A 14,415-nucleotide genomic window follows, 5' to 3' on the forward strand; every position below is an offset into this window, starting at 1 on the left:
ATCATATACTATATTAAGTAAAGATATGCTGTATAAAGTTTTAATTTAGAAGGCTGACTGGAAAATAAAGAGGCTACATGGAAAATTATATAACAAGCTTCAAGAAGCTCCTTGAAAGCAACACAATTTCCCTGTAAGCCCATAGCAATCACAGGTTGTTCTTGTAAGAACTTTTACAAGCTGCTAGGAAGAACAGTGTTCAAAATTGTTGACTCTGGAACATTAATTTTGCCTATATAGCAAAAAATATCAATCCTCTTCTTTCTGAAAATCAACTTGACTTAAAGGAGAACAAAAGATCAGCTGTTCAAATATAACTTGAAATTAACTTATGTTAGGCACTTGATCAAAATAAAGATACCAATAGATGTATTTTATTAATGATTAGATTACATTTATATTTCTTTAAAATCATTGTTCAAGATTTTATTTATATTTCTAATACAAAGTAGGCACTTTGTTTTGCTTTGGTTTCTTCTTGAGACTGAAACCAAAAGTTGACATTAATATTTAAAATCATTATTAATGCTTTTAAAAATTAAGAAACTGCTTAAATTTTGTTGTTGGTATCAAAATGCCAAACTAAAATCCTCAAATTAGAGGGAAGTAGACCAATCCCTCCTTTTTTTTATGTCTTTTAAGAAAGAGTTAATTTAAAAAAGGTAATTTTACTTGGGTATCCAGATTATATTGCTATGTTAAAAAATTAAATAGAATTTTGAAAATATTTAACAGTATCCCTGTTTGTGAAGGAGCATAAAATTTTCAATGCTATGATAATATAGTTGTCATCTGGATTATGAACTAGAACAGCTGTTCAGTTTTACATATTGACAGTAAATGCAGCTACTATGTAATAGTGTTTAAACCCCATTTATTATGGTCACAGTCAAGATGAACTTTTACCCTCTGATTTTATACAATCTGTTCAATATTTTATACATATTCAGAAACAGAAAGCTCTACTCACTGTAATTGTTTTTAAAGCTTTAGGCTTATGTCTACGTATATTTGGCAAGGTTTCTAATTGCTACTACAAATTAAGTCATTATTAGAAGTAAATTCATAGAAAATCAAGAAGACAGTTAATTGCTTTGATTTTTATCACCATTTAAGTTCACTGGAAAATAATGCCCAATTGGGCAACATCTAGACAATGGATTCTAAAACTGACTTACTAAGTCAATCTAAAATGTGGGTAATGTAGATATTCAGATGAAATAAACTGGTAATATATTTTGGCTCAAGTAGAAGACAAATACGGTCTCTTCATTGTCTACGGTTTCTATTTATGGGCAAATTACTAATACACAGGTATTATGCCTATGTTAACATGTAAATGGCATAAAAGATCAAGAATCAATGATCTAAACGCCTCTTAAAATAGTTTTAATAGGAATTCTTTGATGAGAACTGGATAGACATCTTCAACTATAAGATAAAGGAGAAAGGCCCCCTTTAGACCCATTGTGACAATAATAGCAAAAATCCAATCTCCTTTACAAGGTCTTACCCTAAATCCATTGGTACACCACGATATTCCCTTTCTATGGGTTGCTATTATCTGTATCGTTCATTTTAAATTTAAATATGCAAGTAGCCTCTTGTATTAACATAATTGGTATATTTATGTTTTCTCTCCCTGATTAACATTCCATTCTAACACTTTTTTGTGTACTTTCTTCAGAGTTGAGTACATTATTAGATATGCCAAAAAACTTAAAAACTTGTGTAAATATTTTGGTCAGTGGAAAACCACATAATTAATAAGGCTAAGGCCTTAGGATTCAACCTTGTATCTGTATATAATATGGTTAGTGGTGCTTTGATTGTACATCTGCAACACTATTTTGTTGTCTCGAAATAGGAACCAGTAAGAAAAGGAGGCCGAGAAAGGAAGTATTACAATAACTAAATTTAACATTCTTATTATGGATTGGGGGAGGATGGGACTCAAGAGAGAATATTATACTAAATGTAGGTAGAAAACTTGACCTTTGAACATGAATTGAGTAATTTTGGAGTTAGTCCATAATTTGTTTTTATTTAAAAAGAAGTTAATTTGGAATTTTTCTCTATAAAAAAAGTCAGTTTCCTAAGTAAAATAATAAAATCCAGACTAAAGAAAGATAATTTAGAAAGTGAACATAAAGGATTCTGCTTAGTTTTCACTAGTCTAAGTTGTTTATTATTTAGACTTGCAAGTAATATATATTACTTTAAAAATATGCTGCTCTATTTTTTCATTTTCTAAATTATTTTTTCTTGATTTCCTCTAACTGCTCCGTTTTTGCTGCTTTCCTCAAATTTCTCTAATAATGAGTTTTATTTCTCATTCTAAATTTTCCATTTGTTTTTGTACCAGTTCTATTTATACTAAAGTTAGATGAGAAGGATCACTCATCAACTTTTCACCAGGGCTGAATTAATCTTCTGTAGGGATAACAGCTTGGGTTCCGCCTAAAGCTCCACTCTCTGATATGGACATTCTTCTTTAATAGCTATATTAATATTATTCTTTTTTGATTTAATTAGAAAGGTTTTTCTTACAGAGATATGGCTCAAAATAGTTTACAATACAGCAGAAAGCTATATAAACCTATGTATGCCAACAGAACTAAAAGAGGTCATACCAATTTCCTATTATTTTCGGTAACATGAATTTACTATTTACAGATCTGAAACAAAGCATTCTTCCAGAAAAAAATATTTGACTCTATTATTATTGCAATTATAAACAATCTGACAGTGCAATTAAAGGTTTGCTTTAACCAACTACTTATGTAACATAAAAATATAGTTCTAGCTCTGGTGGGGCTCAGTTGGTAGGAGTGCTCCTATAAACCGAAAGGTCACATTATCTATTCCCAGTCAACAGACAAGCCTGGGTTGTGGGTTTGGGCTCCAGTTGAGGAGCGAGAGGCAACCAGTCAACATTTCTCTCTCACATAGATGTTTCTCTCTCCCCACCACCTCCTTTTCCCTCTCTCTTAAAAAAAAAAAAAACCAGGATGTCCTCAGGTGAGGCTAGAACGCATACATACACATTCAGATTTCTAAGCATATAATATGATGTTCATAAGAGTTCGCATATATTCAGCAAAATCCTTTCTGAGTAGTTTTAGATATCAAGAAAGTTTATTTTGATGTCACTGAGGAGTATGAGAGGTAAAAAATAAACAGACAAATCTAAAAAGAAAACAAATTGTATATAAAGGAAATCCTCATCTTTTAAGCTCTATCCCAATTCTGGGAACTTCCCATTTTGTAGGGGAAAAAAACACACAACAATTTGGTACATCCATATAGCCCTTAATACAATTCAGTAGGACAAGTATTACCAAAAAATTCATTTTTAAAATATGTGGATTAACTGAGGCTCAAAGATACTCAATGGCCCTGGGGTCAAATCATTACTTAAGGAGAAACAATGAGAACTAGGTAAGTCAGTCTTCTCACTCACAGTCCTAGGCCCTTTATATTATATAGGGCTGTCTTCTATTAATATTAACTCATGCTTATTAGTGATTTAAGAAAAATACTACTTCTAATGGAAAAAATAAATTAAAAAAGAAAATAAATTAAAAAGAAAACTACTACTCTACATATCAAATGAAAGCGTCTTTTGTAACAAGTATTCTATTTGTTATACAATTTTTCCATATTTAATCACCCTATTTGAGATAGTCTTTAAAAAATATACTATTCTCACTTCTTGCCAAGATGCAGGTATAGGTGGACACACTGTGCCTCTTCACACAACCAAAAGAAGGGCAACAACAATTTAAAAACAAAAACCAACCAGAACTCACAGAAAAGTGAACTGTATGGAAGTCTTACAACCAAAGAGTTAAAAAAAACACATGCATCCAGATCGGTGGGAGGGGCAGAGATAGGCAGCCAGGGTAGAGAGGACTCCCAGCAAGGCAGCGGCTGTGGCTGGTGGACTCAGCAAGGCAGCAGATTGTGGAGTGGGGTGTGCAAAGCTGCAGCTGGGTGGCAAGGCAGCAGCTGGCAGACCAGGCGGTCCCACATTCATGTGCAGATAAACCAGGTGAAACAAATCGGGAGAGGGACAGAGTGCAGGGAAATTAAGCCTCAAACCACTGACTGAAAACCCCTGTGGGGGTTGAGGCCAGTAGCAGGAAAAACTCCCAGCCTCACAAGAGAGTTCACTGGAGAGACCTACAGGGTCCTAGAATGTACACAAACCTACCCACCTGGGAATCAGCACCAGAAGGGCCCAATTTGCTTCAGGAAGTGGGGGAAGTGGCTGAAATCTGGCAGAGAGCGAAGAAAGTGCCACTGTTCATTCTCAGACCCCTCCCCCACATAGTGTCACAACACAGGAACATGGGTTCCCCCACCCTGGTGAACACTTAAGGCTCCACCCCTCACATGTAACAGGCGTGCTGAGACAAAAAAAAATGGCCCAAAGAACAGATCAAAGCTCCAGAAAAAATACAACTAAGCGATGAAGAGATAGCCAACCTATCAGGTGCACAGTTTAAAGCACTGGTGATCAGGATGCTCATAGAATTGGCTGATTTTGGTCGCAAACTAGATGAAAACATGAAGGCTATGCTAAGTGAAATAAAGGAAAATGCACAGGGAACCAATAGTGATGGGAAGAAAACTGGGACTCAAATCAATGGAGTAGACCAGAAGGAAGAAACAACCAAACAGAAAAGAAGGAAGAAACAAGAATTCAAAAAAAATGAGGAGAGGCTTAGGAACCTCCAGGACATCTTTAAATGTTCCAACATCTGAATTATAGGGGTACCAGAAGGAGAAGAAGAAGAGCAACAAGTGGAAAACTTATTTGAACAAATAATAAAGGAGAACTTCCCCAATCTGGCAAAGGAAATAGACTTCCAGGAAGTCCAGGAAGCTCAGAGAGTCCCAAAGAAGTTGGACCCAAGGAGGAACACACTAGGGCACATCATAATTACATTACCCAAGATTAAAGATAAGGAGAGAATCCTAGAAGCAGCAAGAGATAAGGAGATAGTTACCTACAAACGAGTTCCCATCAGACTGTCAGCTGATTTCTCAAAAGAGGCCTTGCAGGCAAGAAGGGGCTGGAAAGAAGTATCTGAAATCATGAAAGGCAAGGACCTACATCCAAGATTGCTCTATCCAGCAAAGCTTTCATTTAGAATGGAAGGGCAGATAAAGTGCTTCTCAGATAAAGTCAAGTTAAAGCAGTTCATCATCACCAAGCCCTTATTATATGAAATGTTAAAGAGACTTATCTAAGAAAAAGATAAATATTTACAGTAAAATGACAGCAAAGTCACAATTATTAACAACCATACCTAAAACAAAACCAAAAGAAACTACGCAAACAACTAGAACAGGAACAGAACCACAGAAATGAAGATCACATGGAGGGTTAGCACCAGGGGAGTGGGGGTGGGGGGGAAGGTACAGAGCATAAGTAGCATAGATGGTAGGTAGGAAATAGATAGGGGGAGGATAAGAATAGTATGGGAAATGTAGAAGCTAAAGAACTTATAAGTATGACACATGGACATGAACTAAAAGAGGGGAATGTGGGTGGGAGAGGGTGTGCAGGGTGGTGGGGAGTGAAGGGGGAAAATGGGACAATTGTAATAGCATAATCAATAAAATATATTAAAAAAAACTATTCTGTGACCTAATTACAATATTACTCCCGAAGTCCTTGGATTTCAATAGTTGTACATATAGGTGTACACATATCAATTTATAGTTATCAAACCCAGGAAGATAAGATACTATGGTTACTAATATCATTTAAAAAAACAGACGAAATAATAGAGGTACATTTTAAAAAGTAGGATATTGTAACCATTCAGTTAAACTGCAGATTATCTATAGCGACATTTTATGACTTATGATATGGGAAATAGCCTCACTCAACCATAGAAGACTAACATTTCCTAAGGTATATAAGCACTTTAATATTTCTAATAATAAAAACCTTAATAGAATTAGTTTAAACATTTCATCATCTTTCCTTGGTGACCCCTAACCAGTAAATTGTCATAAGGAGGGAAAGGAGGAGTTGGCTGAAAAGAAAAAGTATTTAATTATTGTCTACCTTATGTCAAGTATAGATACATTAACTTATTTAGTTTCCTCACATAGTATTACAAAAACAGAAAGTTTTGCTGTTGTATATATACATGAATTTTCATGCTATTAAGTCACAACTTCATAAAAATAAACAATTTTATTTTTTAAAAACTAACCTGTCTACTTCATCTCGAGCTACAATGTCTCCTTTCTTTAAGGCTTTTATAGCAAACATTTCATTTGTGTGTTTATATTCAGCCAGAAGCACCTAAAATGAAATTGAAATAATTATTTCCCATTTGAGCTTTTACTTTGGTAGATACTCCAAGAAAATTTAAGAAATTACCTTTCCAAAATGTCCTCTACCCAAGACAGCACAACATCTGAAGTCTTGTAGATTAAACTGAAACATCTGTTGAGACCTGAAAACAATAACGTCAGTTAAAAGTAAGGCAAAAGTATGAAGCCAAAAATGTAGCAAAGATGTATATATATATTCTTTACCTTCTATCCTCAAGTTCTTGGATAGCACTATATTCTAGGCCTGACTGAGAAATATCAGGTTCATATTCAGATTGAGATTTTGGAAGTATACTATTTCTGTCATTTTCAATATCAAAAACAGTTTCTGAATCCTGTAAAACATGAAATACTCATGAAATCATAGAAATATTCAAGAAAATAACTTATTTGTTAAAGACAAAGTAAAAATGTCAAAAGTCAATATAAATATTAGTGAGGAAAATAAAATTCAGACATTGAATATTCATTCTAAGATGATCAATTCTATACTGCACTTAACTAAAATATGTGAAAAACTCACATATTGTTGTCATCTTTAATGCATACTCAGAAATCATGCTAACCAAGCCAGAAGATGAAGAGTGTTTCAGGCAGTTGTCATCTAATGTCAATATGCTCTTACTTTCCTCTTAGCAGCTTCAGCAGCCTATTCTATCTGTACTAGCCCATGAGCATCCAGAGGTTTTTATGTTTCACTCACAAGGACACAAAACATAGGTAACTTTTAAATAACAGAAATGTACACCTCATTCACTACGATGCTTTTGCTGGTAATTCACATGGTGAAAATACAAGATTTAAAACGCCCTACCTGTCCTGGTGTATCCAAGTCTCTTAATTCAGCAGATTCATCTATTTCTCCAAGGGAAGAATCACGTGGTGGGGCTGGAGGAGGTTCAGGTTCAAGATCAAAGTCCAATTTGGTTACTGTAGAATCACTTATAGAAGATAAAATAATTCACCAAAAACAGTTATCAAAAATATATATTTTAAACAGCTTTACCATGAAAACAATTTTAATTTTTAAAAGAACAGTAATTTCAAAATGCTATTTGGAAAAAATGTGATTGTTTTAGGCCCACTGTAATCAACAGATACAAATGTCACAAAAATTATTTTATAAAAGCAATGTTCAAAAATCTTAAGTACATACCTAGTGGGAGGTGGTAGTTCAGGGATGCGTACATCAACCACTGGCACTGTAGGAGGCACAGGTGCTTGAGGACTGAATGTGCCAGAATGATTTACTGTAGGAATAGCTCTTCTTACTAGCCTTCCCCAAGTGGCAATATTAATATTCATTTGAGGAGCTCTGAGAAATGTTTTGCCTGTGGATATTGTGAAAAGAAAATAGAACAAGAAAGTTTTTAGTATTACCAAAAGCTATAATTAAAAAATTCATATTCACTGGTTTATAATTCATGAAGAATAAAATTTGTCACTTAAAATATAGTTAACTATTTGTTATAAAGGCTAGCACAAAACAGCTGAAAAAGTTTTAAAAATAAATAAGTTGAAACTGTTTTTAAAGTCTAGTAATGATATGCGGTTAAGGTTTGAAAAGGAACTCTTATCTTTCACAGATACTAAGTGTAATAGTTAAGTACAAATCAGTATGATGTCTGCATTTGCTTCAAATAATCCGAGGAAGTAGTGGGAGAATGAGATGTAGATGAAACAAAATCAGCCAGGACTTTTTCATCACTACTGCTGAAGCTGAGTGATGGTACATTGTGCTAGCCTCTCTAGTTATGAATATGTTTGAAATGTTCTTTAATAAAAAGTCAGAAATAAATGAATAAACAAATTTTAAAAAGCAAAGCTGGATGTCACTTTTAAAATAGTATGTAGATTTTCTATATTTTAAAAATACCAAAACACTTATTAGTATTTGATTTCTTAGTAATTACCTTGTTGTTTTGAAAAAATTTTCTTTTGTCGTTGGAGTTTTGGTCGTCTTTCAATGACTGGATTAAAAAAGGTAACCTGCAGTGAAGAAAAGTGAAGTAGATATGAATACAGCACTAGGTTTGTGGTTCATAAAATTCACTACACTTCTAAGTTTTGAAAACTTAAGAGAATCTCAGCTATAATATAGTCCAACCCCTCTGAGAAAACAGACCTGGAGAGGATAAGTTATTTGTCTTATATACCTTTTCAGTGGCAGAGTTGAGCCAAGATTTCAAGTTGTCTGTTGTTCACCCTAATGCCCTTTCCACTTCTACATCATGCTGCCTACATATATATTTCAACTGTACTTAAGCATATTTAATAAAATGCATTCATTACCTCTGCAAATAAAGTACCCTGTGGTTCCAAATAGAGACACATGCCATGACGTTGGTTGTCTAAAAAATCTTCTAACCTCAGAAATTTTACAGCACACAGAGATCGCCAATCACGCCAATAAACTGAAATTTCCAGTTCACGTGACTAGGATGATTAAAAAAAAAAAACAGAGAAGACATCGTTGGAAACATAGGTGAATGAAATATCACAAAAATATAAAATACAAATGCAATAAACAAAGATAACACACACAATGATCACACTATTTTAAAGAGTGCTTTTCAATATTTTTTATATCTATTACTTTAACAAATGTGTGCATTTTTACTCAAAGGAAGAAATTCATATTCTAACAGTCTCCAGCAAAGATATTCCTTTTATATAAAGAACATACAACTAGAAATGACCAATACAAATAAATGACTACAGAAAGTCTTTCCATCTTACAGCTGTGACCTTTCAGATTTTCCTCCTCCATTTGGCATCCCTTGCTGTGATATTGCTAAAAGATCTCACTGAACACCTAAAAGAATCATTTCAAATCTTATTTCCTTGTCTCAATGTTGAGCCAGGGAAAGACTGTCAACAGTATTTATTCTGTACTTACAGCGTGCCACACACTGTGCTAACAAGCACTTTAAGAACATTAGGTCCCTTAATGTTCAAAAGAATACCATTAGGTTGTAGGACCAGTGATAAATAGCAGGGGCCTTTAGTAGGTAGGGAGAAAAAGGAAAATTCATATTAAGGTTTAGATAAAACAGTGTTCACTTATTACAACAAATAGCATAAAGCAAGAACCTGAATATCCAAAATCCAGGGGTAGTTATTATACCATATTCATATGGGGGAATACTCTGTAGTCATCGAAAATGATGCTTAAATGGAAAAATGTATTTAAAGCTTTAATAATCAATTATTAAATTCACTAGAAGAATACAGTTTATAAATGGGGGTGGGGAGTCCAAGCCATAAACTGACTTCTTTCTGTATATATGTGTTGTAATCTACATACATTTTAATTATAAAGTACTGCATGTATTTCGTTTTTTCATGATTTTGCAGACCACCCACATGAGGCTGTTTTTCCCTTTAGGTGCAATCAAGTAATACATTACTTCTTTCAAATAACAACTTTAAATTTATAAACTTATGTATCTTATGTAAGCTCTTAGTACACTTAATAAAATCTTTTGTCTTTAAATAAAACTAGTTGATACAAATGAACACAGGGAACACTTGTAAAAGAGAACATGAAAAAAAAAATGATTCAAGGCACAACGTGCTAGAGGGTCTTACAGCCAGTCAGGAAAAGGACTAGAAAAAGACATTTATGGCAGTGAGTATGTGAGCCCAGGGCCTCCACCTCATTTCTCTTCTCTGATACGTATTACTATGGGAGAGGATACTTGTCACAAAAGGGGAAGCATGAGTATAATTATTTTAAGATCAGCAAATGGTATATAAAAGCAGTGGGTTTGAGTACTATAATATTCTATTCAAGTTAAAAGTTTAAGTATTTTAATTTTAAGTATTAAGTTTAGCCTAGAGGACGAGGGGAATACTTTTCTCCTATCTTTTTCCACGGTATCAGGGAGGAAGACTTGTTAAAGAGAAAGCAGATGCCAGGGATACAGATGTGGGTGGAATTAATACCTGTTACAAGTTCTTATACTTTTGTATTGCTAAAATAACACTGTCTCTTTCTCTGGATGACAGAAAGTCCAATCACCTCTTTTGCATTTATTCTAGTCAATTCTGGTAAAACTCACATTGACTCATTTCTCTACCTCCTCTATATCACTTCAAACTGAAGTATGTTAGAAAGATCTGAGATCTGGGGTAAAAGGCATCTCAAAGCCTTAGGCTAGTTTTCCTGGAGTTTTATAATGAAGTTCTAGGTATAAAGCTTTTCAAATTTTGTTAAACAATTTTGCATTGTTCCCTACACAATTTAAGGAGGTGACAGCTGTGATCTAGAGCAGAGTAAGATATTTTGTGTCAATAATGATAACACTGTTTCATGGAACCCCAATCCTACTTTAAACCCTAACATCCAGTGTGATTTGGATGGATAAAACAGGGATACAGCATCTGAAAAGCCAAGTATCTTCTATATCACTAGATGCCAGTAATACTTTTGAATTTAAACTGCAAGTGTAACTGCTCATTGGCTGGCAAATTTCCAGAAGAAGCAGGTCAGTTTTTATATAGCAACAGCATGTTTGTAGGTGATGTCAAACCCTCTGAGTAACAAATCACCAAAATAGCTGAGTAGTATCAGCTAAGTACTGATTGGCAGTACTGGCAAACTGTCCCAACTTGTGTTTCATTCTGTCACCATGAATTTGAACACAGGATTGAAGAGAAAACTCTGGTAGACTTAAGAATCTGAATGGTTTGTCTGAAGTCTCTCCCAGGCCTAAAAGTGAATATAAAAAGGAAAGAGACATTTAATCAAGATGCCATACATGCAGGAGGGGAAAGAGCAACAATGTGCTGCAATTTAAAAAATACAGTACACATCTAGCATAAAAAGAACTGAAGCACAAAGAAGACAGAGGTTCCCAAACTGTTCTTGAGAAACTCCAGGGGAATGGAGATATTTTAACTTTACAAAGGAAACATAGTAACATGTGTGGCACACAAGAAATAGTCAACATTAGAACGTACCACATTCCTTTTGATGACATCACATCTTTGTTAAATTGGGTTTCAACCATTGATTTTTACCACAGAAAAAGGAGATAAGGGTGCAATGTCCAATTTGATTCCAAGCTTTGAAAAACTGTATCATATACAACAATCTGACATATCCTTCCAAAATGTTTATATACATCAAATCATTACTGTATTCTTAACAGCACTGATTCCTGCTAAAAATTTTCTGGTTTTGGTTCTAAGGACAGGGCCCATCTATGTTTCTAATATTAATATAGATTGTTCCCTTTTACAGTAGTAAGGTTAATAAAAATGAAATGTGAAAGGGAAAAGGTTAGGTATAAAGGCTTACTGTACCCTCTTGTCTTTTATTTCAAATTCTCATGGAAGAGTCATAATTTTTAATAACAGGAGAGCTGGAGGAATTCAGGAATAGTGAGAAATTACATAGCTATTGTTTTCTAATAAACATTAGTAAAGACCAAATTTTGTAAGAATATATAAAAAGGGTAACCTGATAAGAACAAAAGGAACACAGAATTAATAGTCAGTAGACTTCATTAAGAATCCTGGATTATATTTTATGCTAATTATTTAATCCCCAGGACATAATTTTCTTATTAATGTGTAAAACGAGGGGGCTAGATTAGATCAGCAATTTTCAAATCTTTTTTTTTTCCTGACTGGAAAATTCCAAATGACATTTTACCAGGCATTTCAATAATAAAAAAAAAGTCTCTGTCCTGTCTTCTGAGACAATTCCACAGAGCCCTGAGCTCCCAGGAACATAATTCCAACTCTTCTAGATCATTCTACATCTATATCATTTGTAGAGTATCTTACAACTCTGAAAAGACTTATGAATCTTCTATCTTGAAAAGTATAGATCCACTACAGAAAACTTAGTTCTAGAATGCCACAGAAAAGAAACTTGACATTTCAGGCAAAATGCTGGTCATGAACATGTCAGGCAGTTTAAAACAACATTTTCTATAAATGTATCTATACATATTCTCTATAAAGTCTATAAATGTAAGAGATAAAATGAAAGAGTAAAAAGCACATGAAAAAGTAAAACGTACTATGTAAACAGAAGGGGTTGGCACAATAAGGAATGTGGTTTCTGCCCAAGAAGTTTACAGTCAAATTAGGGACAAGTAACACGCATTGCAAGAACCTAAAAGGTCTAGTAGGCCTGAGGGATGATGAAAAGCTTTACTTAGACATGTAATATCTTCAAAGTTTCAACAGGGAGGATTACTCCAAAGTGGAAAGAATGGAGTAGAAAAACAATTGTAGGTGAAGATTAGAATTCCAAGTGAAGAACAACCAATTGACAAGTATCAGTCTTTCTAGTTGTCTAACACTGTAGTTTGTGTAATTTTAAACTATTTTCTCTCTTTGAGGTTTCAATAATCTTCTGCCATTTCCCCTTCTGTGCCACTGTAATCTTTCTATCTCATTCAGGTTACCATCCATTTAGGATACAAAGTCTAGTACCAGCTCTGAAATTTATTAATAAGCAACTAAGTACTCTGGTTCTCAGTTTCCTTAACTATAAAACGATCTCATGACATTTAACTACTTTTAAGTTCTATTTTAAATATATAACTCTTTTTAAAAATTTTTTTATAAATATATAACTCTTAACACAAAAACCTAGCTACAAGAGAAATCTAACCAGCCATTTTCCCTCTAATAATAATTATCTTTAGTAAGTTTCATTTTGATTATATCACTCATCAAAAATCTTATAATTACTTTAAATTAGCTTTCAAATGAAAGCTAGTTAACATTTAACTAATTAATTCCTCATTACCTAACATGTTTTTCTATTACACTCAAATTTATAGTCAGTCACATGCCAAAGTGAGGGGCTGAATAAAATCACTGAGTGGCTAAAATGTGCCAGGCAACGTGAAGCATTTTATATACACTATCTCAATTTTTCTTTCTAACGGGCCTATGAGGATTATATTTTATCCCCATTTTCAAGATGGTGAAACACATGCCCAGAAGTAAGATTATATAAGTTGTTTACTATCAAATAGCTAATAAGTAGCAGATGGACAATGGACACAGTCTCTCTGGCTTCAAAGCCAACATTATAGCAAACCTATTACATTAAAAACGAACGGAAACCAAAAGAAACATTGTATAGTCATAAATATTTATATGTATTCACACATATAGTTTAGGAAGAGAATGCAAATATAACAAAACATGAAGACCATGTCTATACACTAACAACCTCAAATGTATTTCTCTTTCTGGTGGGCTCGACGGAATTATATTGGTCTAACTATTTAAATAGCAAATTTACACCATATATCAATGCTATTTCTCTGGTCCTGAAAGAGAAAAATATGAGAATTGAAAAATATCTTAGAAGTGTAACCACTCTGACACAAGAATTCCCTTACATTCTCATTATAAATTGCTCACTGAACTTTATTAAGAGAGAATTTACTAATTCCTATAGCAGCTCATTTCATTTTTTAACAGTATAATTCTGTTATTATAGAATACAATATGAAATCTGTCACCCATTGACTTTTGTCCTCTACAAAGTACACAGTCAATCTAAAGATGGAAGGTGTGCTACCTACCGCTTACTGCTTGCCCTTTCTCCAAGCATTTGGCAAACACTGCTACTTGATCAGTATAATTTTCTCTCTAAACCAAAATGCACCCAGTAAATCTTAATGAGCTCCAGCAAACCACTACCAATCGATTACAGTTGACATACATAAATTGAAATCTCTTGTTATTCTTAGTCTAATTCTTTTTACACATGTTCTTTTTAAACATAGTTACCAAATCTTTGTTAAATATCCTCTTTAATAGGCTTAAAATCCCATTTTCCTTCAATGGTTTCACATGTAACAGGATTTTCATCATCTCACCATTCTGGCATTCTTTACTGGATAACCTTTTAGAATGCTTATCTCATCTGAAGTATGATCTGATGCAGCTCGAAAGATTTTTGTTTTAAGATTTTATTTATTTACTTTTAGAAAGGAAGGGAGGGAGAAAGAGAAGGAGAGAAACTTCAGTTCGTGGTTGTCTCTTGCTCACCCCCAGCTGGGAAGCTGGCCCACA

The 14,415-nt window shown here is 33.8% G+C and overlaps 1 protein-coding gene across 1 annotated transcript in view; it reads right to left on the bottom strand.

Moving 5' to 3' along the window:
- PKN2 (protein kinase N2) overlaps window positions 1-14,415 on the bottom strand; it is a 115,894-nt gene that overhangs the window by 19,022 nt on the left and 82,457 nt on the right. Inside the window, exons 9-15 of the mRNA XM_045835356.1 lie at window positions 8,653-8,796; window positions 8,274-8,349; window positions 7,517-7,691; window positions 7,175-7,301; window positions 6,565-6,695; window positions 6,407-6,482; window positions 6,237-6,328 (exon numbers count right to left, since the gene is read on the bottom strand). Coding sequence (XP_045691312.1) covers window positions 6,237-6,328; window positions 6,407-6,482; window positions 6,565-6,695; window positions 7,175-7,301; window positions 7,517-7,691; window positions 8,274-8,349; window positions 8,653-8,796 — 821 coding nt within the window. The remainder of the gene's footprint in view (window positions 1-6,236; window positions 6,329-6,406; window positions 6,483-6,564; window positions 6,696-7,174; window positions 7,302-7,516; window positions 7,692-8,273; window positions 8,350-8,652; window positions 8,797-14,415) is intronic.

Source organism: Phyllostomus hastatus, unplaced genomic scaffold (assembly GCF_019186645.2).
Source record: "Phyllostomus hastatus isolate PE091 unplaced genomic scaffold, TTU_PhHast_1.1 phas_contig_209, whole genome shotgun sequence".
In the NCBI taxonomy this organism is placed as follows: domain Eukaryota; kingdom Metazoa; phylum Chordata; class Mammalia; order Chiroptera; family Phyllostomidae; genus Phyllostomus; species Phyllostomus hastatus.